A 21913-nucleotide genomic window follows, 5' to 3' on the forward strand; every position below is an offset into this window, starting at 1 on the left:
ATATTCCACTTTAGATTGTCCAATGGAGCATTTTTACACTTTGGCATGTAGCTCATTGGCTTGGAGAATATCAAAGACTGCAATCAGGTGCTCTTTATGCTCCTTCAAGGACTTGTTGAATACTATAAAATGTCATCAAAGAAGACTACCACAAAATTTAAATGACCAAACAACATATTCATGAGGGCCTGGAAGGTAGGAGGGCCATTTGTGAGGCCAAAATACATCACTAGATACTCAAAATGCCATTGGAGAGTTGAAAAAGCAGCTTTGTGGATGTCTTTCTCTGCCATCCCGATCTAGTGGTAACCACTTCCGAGTCAATCTTGAAAATTATTATTGCTCCTTTCAATTGTGCCAAGAGACCTTCTATCACATGTATGGGGTGTTTTTAATTGTGACAGAATTAAGTTTTCTGTAGTTAATGCAAAGTCTCCAAGTCATTATTCAAAAATCGGCCGGTAAGCCGATAAATCAATAGATTTATCGCTTATCGGGGTCAAACTGATAAGATAAGTGAATACCGTTGGTATTTATCAGTCTGACCAATATATCAGTCTGGCAACCGATATATCACTATATTTCTTAAGCCAGTCTACTCCCAAGATCATACCATATCCCGCTAGTTTCAACACTCTGAATGTGTCAGAAAATTGATTTCCCTATATTGCGTAAGGACAGATGTGTGATGTGAAATCACTCCATAAAATCCCTCCACTCACCACAACTACTTTAACTTTGGGTGTAGGGATCGCTGCGGTTGGTAATTTTGCTGCCATATCTGGTGAAACAAAAGTGGAGGTACTACCACTATCAACCAGAGCACTAGTAGTAGTGTTGCCCAGCTTTATTGTGACAATGAACGTATTCCTAGCTACCCCAATATCCATAGCAGCATGCATAGAGACCTGTAAGACCATGCCATCAGGAGGAGGTTCAGTGTGCTCTAGGTCAGGGTCCTCAAAGTCAGTGACATAGATAGTTTTAGACATGTCTGTATCCCGAGCTTGCAGGGCCTACATTTGAGCTCTCTGGCTCATTTTACATACTTGCTCAAGTACCCAAGGTTATCTATATTTGCAGCAAACTTGGTTTTCCTTGGTCTATTGTATCACTGTGTTCCTATTTTGTATTGGAGCTGTCACATGTGGTTTTGGTTGATCAAATATTACCTGTCTGTTTGGTTGAGGGACATAAGTTTTAGCTTGAATAGGAATAGTTCCTTTTTCCATTCTCCTGGCATACCACACAACTGTTTGCATGTCTCTGGGTTTAAAACACTCTACATGGCTCCTTAATCCTTATGTATGGATTGAGACCAGACAGAAAGCTAGTGACATAATAGCCAGTAGGAATGACAGGATTTTCCACCTCATAACATTCACGAGCTTTCAAATTGTTCCACATAAATGGCAAAAGTAGAAGTCTTTTGTGTTGCATGAAAAGTGCTAACAATGTCACAAACAGAGTCTAGGGCAAATCTTTTAGTGAGATAAGAACAAAATTTGCGCCAAGGGACATTGCTTGGAGCATAACGAGTGCCTCTCCACCATTGGACTGCAGGTCCTTTTAAATAAGAAACATCCAACTCAGTTATGTGCTCAATTGGAGTTCTTGCAACAGCAAAATACTGCTCTGGATTATGTATCCATGAGTCAGGGTCATCTCCATCAAATTCAGTGATGTTGAGCTTAGCAGGCTTGATTGTCAAAACTGCTCTTCTATTGTCAACATGAGTGGAAGGTCTAGATCTTCTAGCATTCCCTTCTTGCCATCCTTCTTCCTCCAGCTCATCTATGAGTACATGTGCTGGATTTTGTACTTGCCCTCCTGCTTGATTGTGGTCTCCTTTTGAGCTACCAAAATTAGGGTGCATGTAAGGAACTTTTGGTGTGCCATAATGGAGCTCCTTTCCTGAACTATCTCTTAGTGTTTTTGTTCCTACTGAAGAGGGAACTTGCTTCTCAGACTGTTGCACTCAATGTTGAGTTGGAGCTTGCAGCTGCTTGGGCCTTCCTGCCGGCACGATTGGGGACTTGTTGTTGTTGTTGTCTTTCCGCTGCACACTGCCTTGGGCAAAAATGTTTGTCCGTTTCTTCCTCTGGGTCGGGATCCAACAACAAATGCCTAAAAAATTTCTTGGATTTTCTCAAAGTTCTTCTGGATAGTTGCAAAATTCTTGTTGACCATCGCTTGGAACTCCTTGTACTCTTTGCGATCTTCCTCACACTCCCGTTGCAGTGTCTTGATGTCCAGCTCCAGCGAATCCAACGCCAAGTCTGATGTGCTGCCTGATTCGTCGACACACGTCATGACTGAAACCACATGGTTGAGAAGGGTGGGATTTAAGGTACCTTTGTCTACCGGCGCCTACACTCGCTGCCAGTGCGGTCAGATCTCAATGGCTGGGGTTTTACCATCGAATTTTTTTCTTCGGCAACCAGGTTGAGATCTTGACCACGCCCAACAACGCCACTTCAGCCACCTCCCTGCTACTCACCGCCGCCATCGAAATGAAATCACAAAGGGAATTTACGGTCTCCCAACCTCCGTAAATCACTCCGCCGCCAAGAATCGTCTGGCTCTCGATACCAATTGTGAAGCTCTAAGTTCTGAATGGAGGAATTTAACACTGAATAACTCAATTTCAGAGAAGATTGGAGAGCTCGAACTAGGGTTCTATTGCTTAGAAAAGGGCAAAGTAGGGTTAGCTCGCCACTGGCGAGCTAGGGTTTGCACCCGATACAAATCAACATGGTCGAGAATGAGGAAGAGGGTTTGCTCTATAGCCATTACAACTCGGTGAAAGACGAATACAAGCAAAACAAATCACATGGCTTTGTTGAAAAATTATAGAGCGGCCGGTGGCAGCTAGTAGCCGTCAGATCGAAGATCGAGGGATAAGGACAGTCATTGCTGGCGAACCGGTATCTTCCAAGGTGAGCCATCGGATGACAGATCAACGCCTCCTGTGACTCCTGGCACGCAGGAACAATGGAATTAACTCTAGTTCTTCAGAAATGATGGACTTGGGGCCTGACATCTTAACTCATCCAGGTCCCAGGATACCGTGACAGTCGCCAAACGATGGGGTCGGGTGTTAAGCTGAATAAACAGGTCACATATAGGCACGAGCTCGTACGCTGCACCCACCGGAAGAGAGCAGAGAGCAGAAGCGGCCCACACCACGCCGCAGCCGCAACGAGGACAGGACAAAAATCAAAACCAGTGGCGGCCACACCACCGGAACCGACCACAGATTTCCTCTCACGTTCCCGCGCCGCTATTTATACACTCGACCCCGCTCTCCTCGTCTCCACTACCATCCTACTCATCACTCACCACTCATCGTCTCCCCTCTGCGTCACCGGCGTGCGTGCGTCGTCAGTTCGCTCCAGTTCAGTTGAGTTCAACAGTTTGCTTCTCGGTTTCCCTCCCGTGATGGACACGTCGGCGTCCCCTGGTCCCAGCTCGTCCGCGCCGGAGCCTCGGCAATGGGCCGGCGGTCGCCCCGGGCTGGGGTCCGCGGCGCTTGAGCTGGCCTGCAAGGTGCTCTGCGTCGTGGCGACGTGCGCCTTCGCCGCGGTGGGCTCGCTGGTTGGGGCGGTGTCGGGGTCGGTGATCGGGCTGGCGACGGAGAGCGGGGTGGTGCGGGGCGCTGGCATCGGCGCCATCTCCGGCGCCGTCTTCTCCATCGAGGTCGCCGAGTCGTCGCGGGACCTCTGGCACACCAGCGACTCCTCCGTCTGGAGCGTCCTCTTCATGGTACGTAGTACTGCATTGCCACCTACTCTTCTGTCTTCTCCATTACCACCACGCCGGAGTCCGGCTCTCCATGGAATGGAGCAGTCCCTTCCACGATGAAACGTGATCGCCTCCAAGACGAGGCGAATTTGCAGAACTCAGAGCACTCTGTGTCTCTGTTTCGCTCTGACGGCTTAAGCTTGCTCGACGCCGGTGACAATTTAGGTGCGGCCCGTGGTTCGGTTTGCATGGCCGGGAGATAAGAACAACAAAATGATGTCGACTGTTGACTCTCGGCATCGAATTTGTACTTTGTTATTGACGAGGCTACTGTTAAGCATTTGCTAGTGATGTCGAGGTACATTGAGTTATGGAGGCTTATTACTGACTGTGTTTGTACTGTACGGCGTGCAGGTGGACATCATCCTCAGCCTGCTGAGCGGGAGGCTGGTCCGCGAGAAGGTGGGGCCGGCGGTGCAGAGCGCCGTGCAGAGTCAGGTAGCGCCTCGACCTCAGCTCGAACGAAAATCATGGCGCACCATGCTTGATTAAATACCAGTATTTAATAAGGCTCTTTACGACAACCACTCCAATTAATTAACCAATCTCCCTCAGCATACATACTTACTCTACTATCATGAGGTGACTGTCTGCCAGTGATAGCTCATTTGCATTGTCTACAAGCTATTGTTGTCTTCAGACACAAGGATTTCTTGTGAAAGCATCCATACACACACAAGAGAGCGGCCTAAAAATGGTTAGTTACAGAGGTGCTATCCTAGAGCAAATCTTGTAGACCACTCACTGATTCACACTTGATAAGTCGCGCTTGGTGAGGTGAGCTCATCACCCACGAGTGCTAAAGAATCTTGCGTCGATGGCGGCATGGTTAACTAACACTGGTTTTACGCTCGTTTTCTATTCCATGTGGATCACAACAATTTAGATCATGTCACAAGGATAAGATAAAAAAAACAGTATGTCAACACAGCACAATTCATTTTCCCCGTCAGTGTCAGCATTAATAATTAATTAACCACGCATACATTGGCATGCAGATAAGCGCCATAAGCTCGCCGTTCACGGAGCCCAGCGACCTGTTCGAGACCGGCGGTGCGAGGGGGCTGCCGGCGCACGCGCTCCGGCGGCTGCCGGCGATCAAGGTCAGCGCGGACACCGCGGTGGACGAGGCCGGGGAGGCGCTCTGCTGCTCGGTGTGCCTGCAGGACCTTGAGGTGGGCGAGTCGGCGAGGCGGCTGCCCGGCTGCCGGCACGTCTTCCACGCGCCCTGCATCGACCGCTGGCTCGTCAGGCACGCCTCCTGCCCGCTCTGCCGACGAGACATCTGAGCCCGGCCGGGCACCGTAGGCCGGCCGATCCCCTGCTTGTAACTAAATTAAATCGTCATTGTTCGCCGTGCGTCAGGTGCCCGTAAGGGGACCGGTGGCAAAAGAAGCCATTTGTGTAGCGATGCGTGAATGAATTGGGAACGTGGAATTGTGGATAAGAAAGAAGAATTGTTCGGGGCTGATCTGGCTTCCTACTACTCTGATGAAGATTGTTTGCACGTTCTGATTTATTGCACGCACGCCGCGCGCACACGAACTGCAAGACGACACAAGGAAAGCTTAAAATAAACAGGCAATCTATCTATCTCGACCGACTCGCTGTTTCCCATCCCGGTTTTCGAAAACGGTGGGCTTATAAGCGGAAAAGGTTCAAAATAAACCTTAAACTTATAAACAAAAGTTAAATCGAATCTTGAACTTCTAATCTCTGAAACTAACACACTGATTTCTTGTAAAAAAAAGAAAATCAGCACACAGAACTTTTTGATCCCGATCTATTTTAAACCTTGAGCTCGTTTCCAAACAGGGATTGTCCATATGGTAGCAGGTTGAACCCGGGATCTTCGGCTGCGACTGGACCAGCCCACCAGGTGCAAAGTGTTTTTCTCTACGTTTTTCTTGTAACATGCGACGTAAAAATACTGAAAAAAGAGGTCCGGAGAATCAAACGAGTGACCTGTAGCTACTGAAGTCCTCCTGATAGCCACTCTAATTGAACGCTGTTGGTGTGAAAAGAGAAGCACACTTTTTTTTCAAAATAGAGGCAAAAGATCTGCCTCATCGATTAATTAAGAAGAAGAGAATTGCCCAGTTAATTAACGGAAAACCAGGCGAAAACCGATACATATAGACGACATGCGGACTATTCACTAAGAAAGAAACTCCATGACGTCACGATCAACCCAACAAACACAACAACCACAAGCCTTCGCAGAATGACGTCAAAACAAAACCCTCAACGAAACCACCGAACGCCACCAAATCGACGAGTCAATCGAAGATGGATGACGAAAAGACAGAGCATCCTCCATTAACCAGCCGCCGACGCCTTCCTACCGACGTCACTCTTCTTCCTATGCTCCTGATAGCCTTCTTCACCTTCTTCATTTTGCCCGTAGAAACCTCCTCCGCTAGGAGGCAAGAAATCGTCTTGGCACTAGTGCAGAACCGGGCAATAGCACCGGTTTGTAAGGCCTTTTAGTGCCGGTTTCATAACCGGCACTAAAGTGTGGTCACTAAAGCCCCCCCCCCCCCTTTAGTACCGGTTCAGCACGAACCGGTGCTAAAGGGCAACCACGTGGTACGAGCCAGCTCCGGGGGCCGGGAGCCCTTTAGTACCGGTTGGTAACACCAACCGGTACTAAAATGTTTGGGGGGTTTTTGGTTTTATGATTTCTTTTTCATTTAATTTTGTGTTTTTCATTTTAATTCTTTTTCGTTTGCTGGTATTTTACGATACTACACATTGTACACGTTATGCACACATATATATGTATATATAGAATTTCTAGTAGAAGCAATCATATATATATCATCAATGTCTCACAAACCACCATATTAATTCACACATACACACATGTATAGCTATATACAATTTCTCCTACATATGCATGTTGCCTTCGGAACCAGTGGCATTAGCCTAATTGGTGCCTTCGGAGCACGATGACAATTGGAAGTGGTTCATGACCTGGTCGATGGGGGCGGTAGCGGGTAATAGTATTCTCCCTTCGGATTTATGACCTGGTCGAGCAAAAATCCCGCTATTTCCTCTTGAAGTGCTTCTAGGCGCTCCGTCGTTTCTAGGAGCTTGTCCCGCACCTCTTTGAACTGTTAAGAAGGAGATCAATATGCATGTGTATTAGTTGTGTGACTAGATATCGATAATGGTGTAAAAATTGTGAATAGTGTTCTAACAAGCATACCCATTCCTGTCCTTGAGATCTGCTCCTTTCGGACGCCATCATGCGAATGTTCTCGTAAACGTAGAATGCACACAGATCAGTCCCCTGCGCCTGCTTCAGGGCCTTTATTATGAGGATGAAATTTAATTTGATCAGATAATAATTAATCAAGCATGATAATTAAAGAGATGGCAGCTAGCTAACTAGCTAGTACTACTTAATTACTTACCTTGGGTCGAAACCATTTCAGCTGTCGTTTCCATTCGCCTTCCGTGACGCTGATGAACCTTGCCCAAGCCCTGCCCGCCGACAAAGAAAATGAATAAAGGGGTTATTAAATAGTTCATATCATGAAATGACGAACTAAATAGGCCAAGATATATAGTTAATAATGATTGAAATTACCTGTTGACTATCCCAAACAAGATGTTATAGTCACTATTTACTTTGAGTAGTGAGTCCAGTATTTGAACTGTTCCGGCGTCAACTTTAATGATACACAAGATCCAGTGAAATCTGCATGCAAACACGTTTGCATGTCTTAATTAAGCGGGCATATGTAAGCAAAAACATGTAGCTAGCTAGTAGGCAAAAACAGAGAATTTGTAGTACAAGAAAGTGTGACTCACTGGAAGTTGTAAGGAAGTAGTATATCTTCATTGTATTTGAGGCGCTTCAAGAACTCTAGCATGCTGTCCTCTACCTGCTTTTCATGATGCTTGTTTATTTTCCATGTGTATTCATTAACGGTGTTTGGGTCAATGAACCCAATGCCATAGCGTCCACCTTTTCTCATTTCATACATCTTCATCCTGCATAATACCACATAAAAGAATATAGTAAAGATAATTACAGGTAATGATTGATCAAAAGGATCACTACAGGTAGCTTGAGACTTAAATTACAGAAAGAAATCACTTACAGACAATAGCAACTGACGATAGATTTGTCGAGTGCGTCTTGATTGTATAACTGAAACAGTTCAGAATACTCAACGGTCACAGGTTTCTCATGGTAGTAATGATCCTTCTTGACTTGCACCATGAGGGACTCTCGATCGGATCTCTTGGTAATGTCCATGTACCATTGATGCAATTCATACATTCTCGTTGGGAGCTTCTTGACCTCTTCTGGCTTGACCAAAGGTTGGCCCCAGGCATATTTCCGTTTTATTTCCTCCTCTGTAAGCACAGGCATGTCCTCGATCTCGAGGAGTTGTCCAACAGTGATGTTGAGAGTTTCAGCCTGCATTATATGCTCCTGGGTTATTACCACATCGCCCACCTCGGGAACGTAAACTGTTTGCCCACAATAATATTGGGCGCGCGTACTGTCACGTATTGTTGGCGTCACAACAAGCGGGGGGATCGATTGCGCCGCCTGTTCTCCCAGCTGGGCAACGGTTTTCCCGCATTTTTTGACAGCTGCTTGTTGTTTGCTCGAGCTCGAGCTCGCCTCCTTCTGTAGACGTTGTCGATATAACTTCCTGATGTGGCGCTCATAGTCTGTGTCAACAGGCTTAGGAGCTGGTGGTTGAGCCATACGAATGAAGTGGTCAACTACTTCCACAGGCACTTTCTCCCTTGACGGCGGTGGCGGTTTCGGTCCAAAATGGGCGTCGACTTCTACCCGCACTATGGCATTGGTTTGCTCCTCGGTCCTGTCGTAAGCCCTCTCAGGAAGAGGAGTAGTGAGGTTTGGACCATATTTATATCGCTTGCCTCCGCCTGTACTTCCTGTACTATGACCTCGACTTGTACCGCTACGCACCATAGCTGCGGGGTGTCTCTTCTGCGATTGCTGAGGCAGAGGAGATGGCTGACGGGGCTGAGTTGGACGAGGAGGAGTGGCCTGAAGCTGTGCCGGACTTGCAGTGTCCTGAGGTTGTGCCGGACTTGGAGGAGGAGTGGACGTCTGACACTGTGTCGGACTTGGAGGAGGAGTGGCCTGACACTTTGCCAGACTTGGAGGAGGAGGAGTGGCCTCACGCGTTGGTGGACTTGGAGGAGCGGGAGTCTGCTGACTCGGTGGCGGACTTCGACGAGGAGTCGGGTGACGCGGTGTCGGCGGCCTTCGAAAGATGATGCAATCCTTTCTCCATAGGATGATACGATGTTTGGCATCTCCGAGTGTGTGCTCCTCGTCACCTCCAGGAATGTCAAGCTCTAGCCCCGAATATTGGTCCACCACCTCATCAACCACGACACGAGCATAGCCTGCTGGAATCGGGTTGCAATGGAAGGTTGCATCGGGGGAATTTGTATAAGCAACGCCGTCCACCACCTTCAAGGATATGTTCTTAATTTTGAAGTATAGCTCGCGGTTAGTGTTCTCCGTGATGTCATCCACGGGGTATCTATCCAGCATTGCGTCAAACGGGGCGGAACCCACGCTGCTTCTCGGCATGGATGGGGCGGTGGTATCCAATGCTGGATCATCCGCTAGCTGCTGCAGCTGCTGAGACCCCCTTTGCTGGCTAAGTGAGTCGATCTGCTCCTGCTGCTGCTGGAATTTGATTGCCAAGTCCGCGTGCGCTGATTCTAGGCCTTGAAGGCGTTCATAGTCGAGCTTCCTCTGCTCCTCCTCCATCTTCCTCTTCTTCTCCTCCGCAATCTTCTTTCTCGCACGGGTTCTGTAGTCGGCGTTCCAGTCCGAAAACCTCTCATACCACGGAATAGCACCCATGCCTCGTGTTCTTCCCGGGTGTTCAGGATTTCCCAGGGCACGCGTAACCTCGTCGTTCTCTCTGTTGGGCTCGAACAACCCGAATCGAGCCTCTTCTATTGCAACAAGTAGCTTATCTTCGGCTCCGTCCAGACATGCCTTCTTGGAAACTTTGCCTGTCTTCGGGTCCAACTCCCCCCCATGCGCATAGAACCAAGTCCTGCACCTGGGGGGCCAGCTCAATGTTTCTGGAGTGACACTTGCATCCAGCATCTCTTTCTCAGACTTATCCCACTTAGGCATTCCCACCGCATAGCCACATGGCCCCAGCTTATGAAACTTATCCTTTTTTGCGGCATTGGTCTTGTTTATTCTTGACCGTTCCTTAGATAATTCTGAATCCTTGAATTTCACGAAATCGTCCCAATGAGCACTTTGATTCTCTAGTGTTCCCTTGAATACTGGAGTCTTCCTTCCTCCCTTGACGTACTTGTCCCATTCACGATTCTTGTGGTTCTTGAATGCAACCGCCATCTTCCTAAGAGCAGCGTCCTTGACTTTCTGCACATCTGCTTCTGTGAAATGATCTGGTAGGGTGAAATGTTCCATGAGAGTATCCCAAAGCAGACTTTTTTGTCTGTCGTCGACAAAAGTAAGATCTAGACATGGCTTTGCTGGCTCTCTCCATTCTTGAAGGGAGATCGGGAGTTGGTCCTTCACAAGAACTCCGCACCGACGAACGAACTTGTCCGCAATCTTCTTAGGCGCTAATGGTTCGCCATTAGGTTTGATTGCCTCGATATTATACTTTACGCCCTCCTTCAACTTTTTGTTCAGGCCTCGTTTCGTCCTGTTGCCTGAAGATTTGCTCGATCCGGATGGCTGAAAGAAGAAAGATCGATTCGTTAATATATCTTCAACTCATTTAAAACATGTGATGATCACCAGATGCCTGCTTATATAAATATATATACCTCTCCGGTGTTGTCATAATCGTAGTTCATGACTTCATCAATTCGGTCGTCGCGATCGAATATCATATCACCCTCTCCGGTGTTGTTTAGAAATTCGGAGCCGTCATAATCTTCTTCATTCTGATCATCATCTGGCCCGCGTATTATATCGAACATGGTCTGTTCTCCCTCTCTGTCGGTATTGTCCGCCATAGCTTTTATTTAACTATGCCAAAAGAAATATAAAACAATTTAGTATTCAAATTACATTGTCTCGAATAATAGATATAATCTCGAATACATCGTCTCGAATAATAGATATAATCTCGAATACATCGTCTCGAATAATAGATATAATCTCGAATACATCGTCTCGAATAATAGATATAATCTCGAATACATCGTCTCGAATAATATATAATCTCGAATACATCGTCTTGAATATTATATATCGAGTACATCACTGGCTAGGTAGCTAATAAAGATCGAATACTATAGAAGAATCAAGGACACTCACGGTTCCTGCGGCACGGGCGGTGGACACCCAAAGAGAAGGAACCCTCACAGGATCATAGCTGAAGTGAGATCCCTGAAGAAACTGCCAGGTATTGGAGAACCTGCCGCTCTCTAACGCAACCATGTAGCGATGGACGTGCTCGTCCTCCTCCCTGACACGGCGACGTACCACCTCCGGCGGGGCCGGCTCCCTCCGCACCGAAACTGGCTCACGCGAACGCCACCAAATGAGATCAGGGTCGACGACGGGACCCGGGGCCGGGTTCCTCATCAAGCGGCGCGCCCCTCCAGGCAGCACCTCCCAGTGCCAGCCCGGCGGAGCCCATTCCCGGACATGGGTCAGTCGGACGTCGTCGCGGACGGGTCGACGGCGAGGATGCGGGCCGGGCATCATCGAGAACAAATACTAGCTATATGCCCGCAAAAAGTAACATTTTTTTAATGATTGGATTTTGATAACTAAAATTTCTAACATTTCTATATAACACTAATTATGCTATCATTGCATATGTCAAAATTCTATATGCTATTTCATACTAATTAATCATCTAACACTAAAAACAGAAAACACAACTTTTATACATCCATTAAAAAACTGAAAAACAACATTATATAAATATTTCCATAATAGTTAAACACTAATTATATCCATCTAACATGCATTCATACATATATACTAGTGAAAAAATAATAATCTAAAAAATCTAAACTAATTAAACATACAAAATACGTATATACTAATATATACATGCATTAATTCATACATATGTACGTGTGTGTGTGTTCATCATGCTTGTGTGTGTGTATGGGCTCGGGGAGGGGCGGCGCCCATGGTGGCCGCCGGGGGCGAGGGAGAGGGGTTAGAGGGGGAGAGCTCACAGCGGGGCGACGGCAAGGCGACGGCCGGGGGCGGCGACGGGCCGGGGCGTGACGCGGGGGCGGCGACGCGGGGACGGCGCGACGGGGACGGGCCCGGGGCGGCGACGGAGACGAGGGCGGCGACGGCGACGGCGTCGATCGATCGGGGCGCGCGGGCGGTGCTTCAATAGGGAAACAGAGGAAGAAACAGAGGGAGAATGAAATTTTCGTAAGTGTTGTATATATAGAAGGCACCTTTAGTACCGGTTGGAGCCACCAACCGGTACTAAAGGCCTGTTTTGGCCAGGCCAAGCGGCAGGAACCGCACCCCCTTTAGTACCGGTTGGTGGCTCCAACCGGTACTAAAGCCCCCCCTTTAGTACCGGTTGTGCCACGAACCGGTACTAAAAGGAGTGCGCTGGCGCAGGTGCGGTGCGCAAGTTTAGTCCCACCTCGCTAGCCGAGGGGCGACCGCACTGGTTTATAAACCCCCGTGCGGTAGCTCTCTCGAGCTCCTCTCAAAAGCAGGCCTACTGGGCCTACATGTTTTTGTGCTGCCCTGTTGGCCTACTGGGTCTTTGCGGGCCTGCATCCTGGCCCAACAACAGGTTGGGTTTCTAGTCGTATGCAGGCTGCTCTGGCCTAGTAGGCGGGATTTTTTATTTTTTTTGCTTTATTTATTTTTGAGTTGTTTTTTTGTGTATTTAGAGTTTCTTTGTGAATATTTTTGCTTTAGGTACAAAAAATTACAAACTTTTTGTTAGTGCCCGTAGTTTTTAAATTTGAATAGTTTAAATTTTGAATTATTTGAAATTAGTGTGAATCACTAGTTTGTGAATAACTTAACTTTAAAAATCAGTAAAGGCATGAAAGAATTTGTTTGCACATAAAATTTCTTCGCGTTTTAAATGCCAAAACACATAATTAACTACCCTAACTATTACAGAGATTCCCTTCTGGGTGTGAAACACAGAAGAAAGTGATGACAGTGAAGCCGATCACATCCCAGATCTTTGGGTGTGAAACTTTTTCTTCGCGTGTGTCCCTTTGCGCCGTAACCATGGAAAATCTTCATCATTTAACGGGATGCTCGGGTCAATATTCACTGTGAATGGAGCAATTTCATCAAACTTTTCATAATCTTCTGACTTGTCTGTCTTGTCATCCACTCCCACGATGTTTCTCTTCCCAGAAAGAATTATGTGCCGCTTTGGCTCATCGTATGATGCATTCGCTTCCTTCTCTTTTCTTTTTCTTGGCTTGGTAGACATGTCCTTCACATAGAAAACCTGTGCCACATCATTGGCTAGGACGAATGGTTCATCTGCATACGCAAGATTGTTGAGATCCACTGTTGTCATTCCGTACTGCGGGTCTTCCGTTACCCCGCCTCGTGTCATATTGACCCATTTGCACCGAAACAAAGGGACCTTCAAACCACGTCGATAGTCAAGTTCCCATATGTCCTGTATATAACCATAATATGTTTCCTTTCCCGTCTTGGTTTCTGAATCAAAGCAGACACCACTGTTTTGGTTGGTGCTCTTCTTATCTTGGGCGATCGTGTAAATGTATTACCATTTATCTCGTACCTTTTGAAAGTCATTATATTCGAAGATGGTAACTGGGACAACAAGTACAGGTCATCTTCAATAGAGGTGTCATGCATGGTACGTGTCTGCAACCATCTGGCGAAACTCCTGGTTTGTTCACGTGTAATCCAATCATCAGACCGCTCTGGGTGTTTGGAGCGTAGCAAATTCTTGTGTTCATCCATATACAGAGCCACCAAGGCGGAATTCTGTAGAACTGTGTAGTGTGCTTCAGTGAGAGAATGTCCGTCCATACATATTATTTGTTCCCCTCCTAGCGTGCCTTTTCCATCCAGTCTGCCCTTACGCCGTGATTCAGGAACACCAATCGGCTTAAGGTCAGGAATAAAGTCAATACAAAACTCAATGACCTCCTCATTTTGACGGCCCTTGGAGATGCTTCCTTCTGGCCTAGCACGGTTATGAACATATTTCTTTAAGACTCTCATGAACCTCTCAAAGGGGAACATATTGTGTAGAAATACAGGACCCAAAACGTTAATCTCTTCGCATAGGTGAACCAGGACGTGCGTCATGATGTTGAAGAAGGATGGTGGGAACACCAACTCGAAACTGACAAGACATTGCACCAAATCATTCTCTAACCTTGGTATGATTTCTGGATTGATTACCTTCTGAGAGATTGCATTGAGAAATGCACATAGCTTCACAATGGCTAATCGAACGTTTTCCGGTAGAAGCCCCCTCAATGCAACCGGAAGCAGTTGCGTCATAATCACATGGCAGTCATGAGACTTTAGGTTCTGGAATTTTTTCTCTGGCATGTTTATTATTCCCTTTATATTCGATGAGAAGCCAGACGGTACCTTAATACTGAGCAGGCATTCAAAGAAGATTTCCTTCTCTTCTTTGGTAAGAGCGTAGCTTGCATGACCCTGATGTATGCCGTCTTTTCCGTGCATACGTTGCTGGTCCTCTCGTGCCTCAGGTGTATCTTTTGTCTTTCCATACACACTCAAGAAGCCAAGCAGAGTCACACAAAGATTCTTCGTTACGTGCATCACGTCGATTGCGGAGCGGACCTCTAGGTCTTTCCAATAGGGCAGGTCCCAAAATATAGATTTTTTCTTCCACATGGGTGCGCGTCCGTCAGCATCATTCGGAACAGGTTGTCCACCAGGACCCTTTCCAAAGACCACCTTCAAATCCTTGACCATATCATGTACATCAGCACCAGTACGGTGGCGAGGCTTCGTCCGGTGATCCGCCTCACCTTTGAAATGCTTGCCTTTCTTTCTTACGGGATGCCTGCTCGGAAGAAATCGACGATGTCCCAGGTACACATTCTTCTTATAATTAGCCAAATATATATTGTCGGTATCGTCCAAACAGTGCGTGCATGCGCGGTATCCCTTGTTTGTCTGTCCTGAAAGGTTACTGAGAGCAGGCCAATCATTGATGGTCACGAACAGCAACGCCATTAGGTCAAATTCTTCCCCCATGTGCTCATCCCACGCACGTACACCTGTTCCATTCCACAGTTGTAAGAGTTCTTCAACTAATGGCCTTAGGTACACATCAATGTCGTTGCCGAGTTGCATAGGGCCTTGGATGAGCACTGGCATCATAATGAACTTCCGCTTCATGCACAACCAAGGAGGAAGGTTATACAAATATAGAGTCACAGGCCAGGTGCTATGGTTGCTGCTCTGCTCCCCAAAAGGATTAATGCCATCTGCGCTTAGACCAAACCATACGCTCCTTGCGTCATCTGCAAACTCCTTCCCGTACTTTCTTTCGATTTTTCTCCACTGCGACCCATCAGCGGGTACTCTCAACTTTCCGTCTTTCTTATGGTCTTCTCTGTGCCATCGCATCGCCTTGGCATGCTCTTTGTTTTGGAACAAACGTTTCAACCGTGGTATTATAGGAGCATACCACATCACCTTGGCAGGAATCTTCTTCCTGGGGCGCTCGCCCTCGACATCACCAGGGTCATCGCGGCTGATCTTATAGCGTAATGCACCACATACCGGGCAAGCGTTCAAATCCTCGTACTCAACGCGGTAGAGGATGCAATCATTAGGGCATGCATGTATCTTCTGCACCTCTAACCCTAGAGGCCAGACAGCCTTCTTTGCTTCGTACGTACTCTCGGGTAATTCGTTGTCCTTTGGAAGCATATCCTTTATCATTACCAGCAACTTTCCAAATCCCTTTTCAGATACATCATTCTCTGCCTTCCATTGCAGCAATTCCAGTGTGGTGCCCAGCCTTTTCTTATCACCTACGCAATTCGGGTACAACAATTTTTTGTGATCCTCTAACATGCGCTGCAACTTCTTCTTCTCCAAATCACTTGCGCAGTTTCTCTTTGCATCGGCAATGGCCCGACCTAGATCATCAACGGGCTCATCTGATGCCTCTTCTTCAGCTTCTTCCGCATTGTCGGCTCAGCTTCTTCCCGCATTACCGGCTCAGTTTCTTCCCCCATTGTTGTATCATCGTATTCAGGGAACCCATGGCCAGGATAGCTGTCGTGGTCCTCTTCTTCTTCATTGTCTTCCATCATAACCCCTCTTTCTCCGTGCTTGGTCCAAACATTATAGTGGGGCATGAAACCGGACTTAAACAAGTGGACGTGAATGGTTCTTGACGTAGAGTAATTGTGACCATTCTTACAGCGAGCACATGGACAAGGCATAAAACCATCCGCCCGCTTGTTTGCCTCAGCCGCAAGCAGAAAAGTATGCACGCCCTCAACGAACTGGGGAGAGCATCGGTCATCGTACATCCATTGCCGGCTCATCTTCATTACACAACACCGAATAGACCAAATTAATACAAGTTCATACATAAAGTTCATACAACACTTAAATGCAACAAACAAATAACTCTCTAGCTAAAGCATTTAAATGCAACAACAAATACGATCAAGATCGCAACTAAGGTAACAATGGATCCAACAGCATAATGATACCAAGCCTCACTATCGATGGCATATTTTCTAATCTTTCTAATCTTCAAGCGCATTTTCTCCATCTTGATCTTGTGATCATCGACGACATCGACAACATGCAACTCCAATTCCATCTTCTCCCCCTCAATTCTTTTCAATTTTTCTTTCAAGTACTCGTTTTCTCTTTCAACTAAATTTAACCTCTCGACAATAGGGTCGGTTGGAATTTCCGGTTCACATACCTCCTAGAAAAAATTTCTATGTCAACTTGATGGGCATAATTTGTCATAAACACGAAATGCAACTAGTTTTAAAAGAGAATATATATACCACATCCGAATCATAACAAGGACGAGGGCCGACGGGGACGGATATCAAAACCATGGCACTATATGTATAACAAACAACGTACGGGTAAGATAATTATACGAGTAACTATATATCCAAATCACACAAACATCAATTTTTATATAAAATTTCATGAACAAGAGGCTCACCACAAGGTGGTGCCGGCGATCGACGGTGGTTACGATGGAGATTTAGAAGGCACTAAGTAAACCACACCTACATATGCAAACTAAGTGTTATTTTTGACCTCAAATTGCATATAAATCAAATACTAGCACATATATATATCCTCCCAAATTACTAAACTCACAAATTAATCACTATATAAAGCATTGCAAGAGCTAATCTAGCAATGAGAGATGAAAGGACAAAGTTGCTAACCTTTGTGATCATTTGAATGGATGGGGGCCTTCAAATCTTGACAAATTTTGGGCAAAATGTGTGATGAGCTCGAGAGGAAGAGGGGAAGAACAGAGAGGAGAGGGGAAAGGGGAAGAACAGAGCGAGCTCGGGTGGACGAAGGGTTTATGTAGGACGACCTTTAGTACCGGTTCGTGCCAAGAACCGGTACTAAAGGGGCTGAAGGGGCCCCAGTCTGACAACATGCTGCCACAACTCTCATTAGTACCGGTTCGTGGCACGAACCGGCGCTAAAGGTTCGCCACGAACCGGTACTAATGAAAGCGGCCCGGCTAGCCGTTGGAACCGGCACTAATGTATACATTAGTGCCGGCTCAAATACAAACCGGCACTAATGTGCTTCACGTTTGATCCTTTTTCTACTAGTGTGGCAGGCCTAGGACAAGCTGCATCCAAGCCGGTGAGCAAGCGGCCAAGCTTTTTCGCGAAGACCACCTCGTCAATACGTGCCAACATAGCATCACAATCAAAGATGGGAGACCAGACGGGCTTCGGCGCCTCAGCAACAGGTGCCAAAGCACCTACCTCATCAACCTCAGCACCAACAAACGCCACCGGGCCAACAACCTCAGGTGAGAGAGCAGCAACAGCAGCCGCCAAGCATGAAATATTTAAGCACACATGGCAGAGCTGAGATTAGAATTTTTTTTGTTTTGCAATTTTTCGAAACATTTTCTTGAAAATTGTCAATAATTTTGAAATCAGATTATTACTAAAAGAAAAATATATTTAAAACTCCAATCTTTTTTGTAAAATTGTGAACAATTTTTTGGAATTACGAACAGTTTTTAATAAACAAAAACAAAATTTTAAAATATGAATCATTTATGAAATCCCCTAACATATTAAAGTGCGAACACTTTTTGGCGAAAAGGAACAAAATTTTAAAACACATTTTTTAAACCTGAACAAAATTTCAAGTGCGAATAGACTTTCAAAATTTGTTCCCAATTTTTTAAATGGAAAGTGTTCACATTTTGAAGTTTGCTTAGGTTTCAAAATGTGTTCTCATTTTTCAAAAAAGTTTGTGTTTTAAAAAATTGTTCGTGTTTTGAAAAATTGTTCTCACTTTAAATTTTGTTCAGGTTTAAAAAATTGTTCATTTCTCAAAATTGTGTTCATGTTTTAAAAAGGTTCAAGTTTGAAAAATGTATGGGGATTTAAAAATGGTCCAGGTTTCCAAAAATTGTTTGTAATTTTCAAAAAATGTTTGTAATTACAAAATTAGTTTGCATCTTTGAAAAATGGTTGGAAATTGAAAAGTTATTTTTATCTTTTGATAATAATCGGATTTCAAAATTGTTGACAATTTTCAAGAAAATGTTTTCGAATCTCCATGATGTGTTGTGTGCTTAAATATTTTCGCGCTTCTCTTTTATCATCAAGAGTCATCAGTTAGAGTGGTTAGCTAGAGTAGTTTAGCAGCGCTAGATCACTTGTTCAATTCCCTGTGAGTCTTACATTTTTTGGTATTTTTATGTCACGCATTACTTATAAAAGAAAAACATGATTCATCCTGGTGGACCGGCCCAGTCGCTTCCAGCCGCATCCAACGATCCCAGATTGACCTGTTGCCACGTCGACAATCCCTTCGAAAACCTGCTCAAGGTTTAAAGTAGACCGGGATCATAGAGTTCTGTATGCTGATTTCAGGGATTAGAAGTTTAGGGTTTGATTCAGTTTTCGCTACAAGTTCAAGGTTTATTTTAAACTTTTTCCCTTATAAGCCATGTGCGTTAATTAGAGTAGCGGCCTCTTCCAGCATAGTAGGCGTGCATATATGCTTGGATGAAGTGCTACACCTACAAGACACATTTTACGCGTGCATAGATGCTTGGATGAAGTGCTACACCTACAAGACACATTTTACGGGATCTTTATTACAGATGGATGGTTGTGTCAAATGCTTGGAGATTACTAGATTAGCGGCCAGAGTGGCCTACCATGAAAATCACAAGGGGGATTGATTGGTGAGGGAGCTTTCCCTAAGACCAATCTCGTGAAGAATTGTCCGTGAGTGTACTACTCCCTTCTTCTCATTATGCAGGGTGTGTAAGCTTTTGGTATGGAAATTAGTGTAAGACCAATCGCAAATTACTAGTAAGCCATGGTTACGGAAAGTTTCCTCGATATTATCTTTTAACAAATATGGTTGGTCGATCCATAATTAGCAATGGTTAACTTACAATGCCTAACAGGCTTTAGATTTGGGAATTTTCTGAAAAGCTTATACGCGTAAGATTTCGGGGAGGGAGTATCATTTTTGGTGCTAAAAGGACCTAAAGAAAAGATGAAATATTAAATGCAAGAAAAAGTTTAGCAACTAAACACTCCTTGATGCATAAGTATTTTTCGCTAAACTTTCTTCATTTTACTAGTTGTATACTCTAAAATGTAATTTCGTCTAGGTACACACGTCTGGATAGCTCGGTCCAGACGGATGCGGGCAGTTTGAGGGTCAACGTTGGAGATACCCTAATCTCCATTTTCCAAAAAAGGAAAACATGTTTATTTATTTCTGAAGAGAGCCCTCCATCTTCAGTTTCCATCAAATGAAACCATTTACTTTGATTGCAAACCTTGCATCGTTTCTTCCTGGGTTGCCAAACTCATTTCTCTCCCTTTAATTACCCTATCACATCAGATTTTTTTACCCACTTGACAACCTTACCATCTACATAAGGTGGAGCATTGGGACAGGGACTTTAGACCTGAATACCGTCGGCTCCAAACTCCAGTCAACTGACCGTTACCACACTGAACCTAGTTTAGGGAAGGTGAGTTGTTTGTTTTGGAAAACTTTGACTTCAGGTGAAACTCACTAAGGGTGGAGTGCTTCACCATCCGATTATGGACCAAATCACTCTACTTGACTTAAAGGCATGCGTTAGTTTTTGGATCCTCCAGATCAGGGTTGTATCATAATAACATTCTCAAGTAATACATGCACGTGCAATCTGTTCCAGCGAGCAGCCAACGCCCTAAACCTGTGGCGCGCGTGAATACAGACCAGTAGAATATACTCCCTCCGTCCCATAATGTAAGGCATTTTTTGACACTAGAACGGAGGAAGTATTTCCCTTCATTTGTACTCGATGCATGGATGAAAAAGGACGTGTATCTACTATAGCTAGACAACTTCAATTGTTTTTTAGAGAATGTTGGCACGTTATTGATTAATGAACATCATTACGTACCTAGTTCATCGCGAATGCAATATGGAATCACACAACAGTAAAATAATTTACATTAAGCTCACTACTATAAGCTGACTTATGTTCGAGTAAATTTAAAATCACGAAAAACATGAAAGAAATTGCAATCATTAAAACCAATCGCCGGAGTCTTGATGTCAGAAACAACAACCCCAACACTTGATCGATCTTTGACCCTAGACTTGATCCTTTTCACCAAGAGAGACAATATGGAGCTAGAGAGACACTTATGTACCCTTCAGCTTAGCAGACATCCAAATCCTGCCAAATGGCAAGAGCCTCGACAAGTTTAGGCTTAGTAGTATCTAGGTATTGACCATTGCAAGCAACAAGATATATCCCGGTCGTGGTTCCTAACCACAACCCAATGCATATCTAACGAATTAAGGGAAATATGGGAAACATCAACTACTACCGTAGCTGCTCGTGGTGGATCCATTGAAGAGTTGTCGACGTGAACTTGCGCCTAGGAGCAGGCTCGGGCTTCGAGCAGTGTTGCAAGACCAATTGGACATAGCTTGTATTATTGAAGCAACTTTCCTGGGATCCCAAGATGCACCATTGCTATGGGCATCGTTCCCCGGTCCCCAGTGCCATATGGTAACAGTCATGAATGTAGCATGAAGCTTTGATTCACAAGAGAGAAAGTCCAACAACCATTCTCGGGCATTCAAAAGCCCTTTTATGCACATCCGAATGTTGAAATCATCTTCGGCACAACTTCAAACCGAATAAGTGAAAGGGTAGATAAAAAAGAGGTGCTCTACGTGCTTAGCTTGGTTGCATAAAGAGCATCCGCTGCCAGTTGAGATGTGGAGACTCACCAGCTAGTGACCGAAGGGTAGATATTCTTGCACAAAACGCCACAAAACAATCTTCATCTTGGTTAATTAATAGTCCACTGTGCTTTCCAATCCATCTCTTGTACTTTGAGGTTGGATGTCATTCCTTGAGCCTGTCCACTCCTAGAGGAGAAGAACGACTTACCTCAGGCTAGATTATACCCAGACTTGACCGAGTAGAGGCCAAACTTGTCATGTGTCCAGGATAGAAAATCCTCTCCGCCATATTGGCTAATCGAGAGTTGCAAAATATGGTTAGCAATCTCACCAGTAAAGAAACTCCACACGATTTTCCTCGTCCCAAGACACAAAAGGTTTAGTCATCAAGAATTGAATTGTAGTACCATCTTGGATACGGGGTTTGGAGCCAAAAGTCCAAGGGATATCTCCAATTGTTTTGCGCGATGCAAGAGCATCTCTAGCCCATCTCCATAATTCATCTCCCCACTCTATTGTTGTCCTTTAATTCCCGATATTTTAGGGAATTAAACTTTTCCCATCTAGCCCATACCTCAAAACTTAAGCCGCCAAATAATTTCCCTTTGCCAATTCATCCAAACTTTTGCATACAAACTCTATTTGAATATATAT

At 45.2% G+C, this 21913-nt stretch overlaps 1 protein-coding gene, 1 long non-coding RNA gene and 1 pseudogene across 2 annotated transcripts; 1 reads left to right on the plus strand and 2 right to left on the minus strand.

Moving 5' to 3' along the window:
• Positions 1-536: 536 nt before the first annotated feature.
• On the minus strand, positions 537-2313 carry LOC147991295 (uncharacterized; annotated as a pseudogene).
• Positions 2314-3294: 981 nt separating this feature from the next.
• Positions 3295-5316, plus strand: LOC125533722 (NEP1-interacting protein-like 1). Its single transcript, XM_048697088.2, has 3 exons — positions 3295-3765; positions 4159-4242; positions 4803-5316. Exons 1-3 carry the CDS (start codon positions 3442-3444, stop codon positions 5091-5093), a joined length of 699 nt encoding a protein of 232 aa, XP_048553045.1. The 5' UTR covers positions 3295-3441; the 3' UTR covers positions 5094-5316.
• An 11036-nt stretch (positions 5317-16352) lies between these two features.
• On the minus strand, positions 16353-16902 carry LOC147991296 (uncharacterized). Its single transcript, XR_015613672.1, has 2 exons — positions 16828-16902; positions 16353-16742 (listed from the first exon to the last, which is right to left on the minus strand). It is a non-coding gene; the product is annotated as an uncharacterized LOC147991296 (long non-coding RNA).
• Between the last annotated feature and the right edge of the window lie 5011 nt (positions 16903-21913).

The sequence above is a fragment of the Triticum urartu genome, chromosome 1A (genome assembly GCF_056163025.1).
Source record: "Triticum urartu cultivar PI428250 chromosome 1A, HENAU_Tu73, whole genome shotgun sequence".
Lineage (NCBI taxonomy): Eukaryota > Viridiplantae > Streptophyta > Magnoliopsida > Poales > Poaceae > Triticum > Triticum urartu.

What these genes read in the sequence shown, in the direction of transcription:
- LOC125533722 (XM_048697088.2), top strand. Translation starts at nt 3,442, where the DNA reads ATGGACACGTCGGCGTCCCCTGGTCCCAGCTCGTCCGCGCCGGAGCCT. An exon ending in TCTGGAGCGTCCTCTTCATG is followed by an intron (nt 3,766 to 4,158) that starts GTACGTAGTACT and finishes TACGGCGTGCAG; the next exon opens with GTGGACATCATCCTCAGCCT. An exon ending in AGAGCGCCGTGCAGAGTCAG is followed by an intron (nt 4,243 to 4,802) that starts GTAGCGCCTCGA and finishes ATTGGCATGCAG; the next exon opens with ATAAGCGCCATAAGCTCGCC.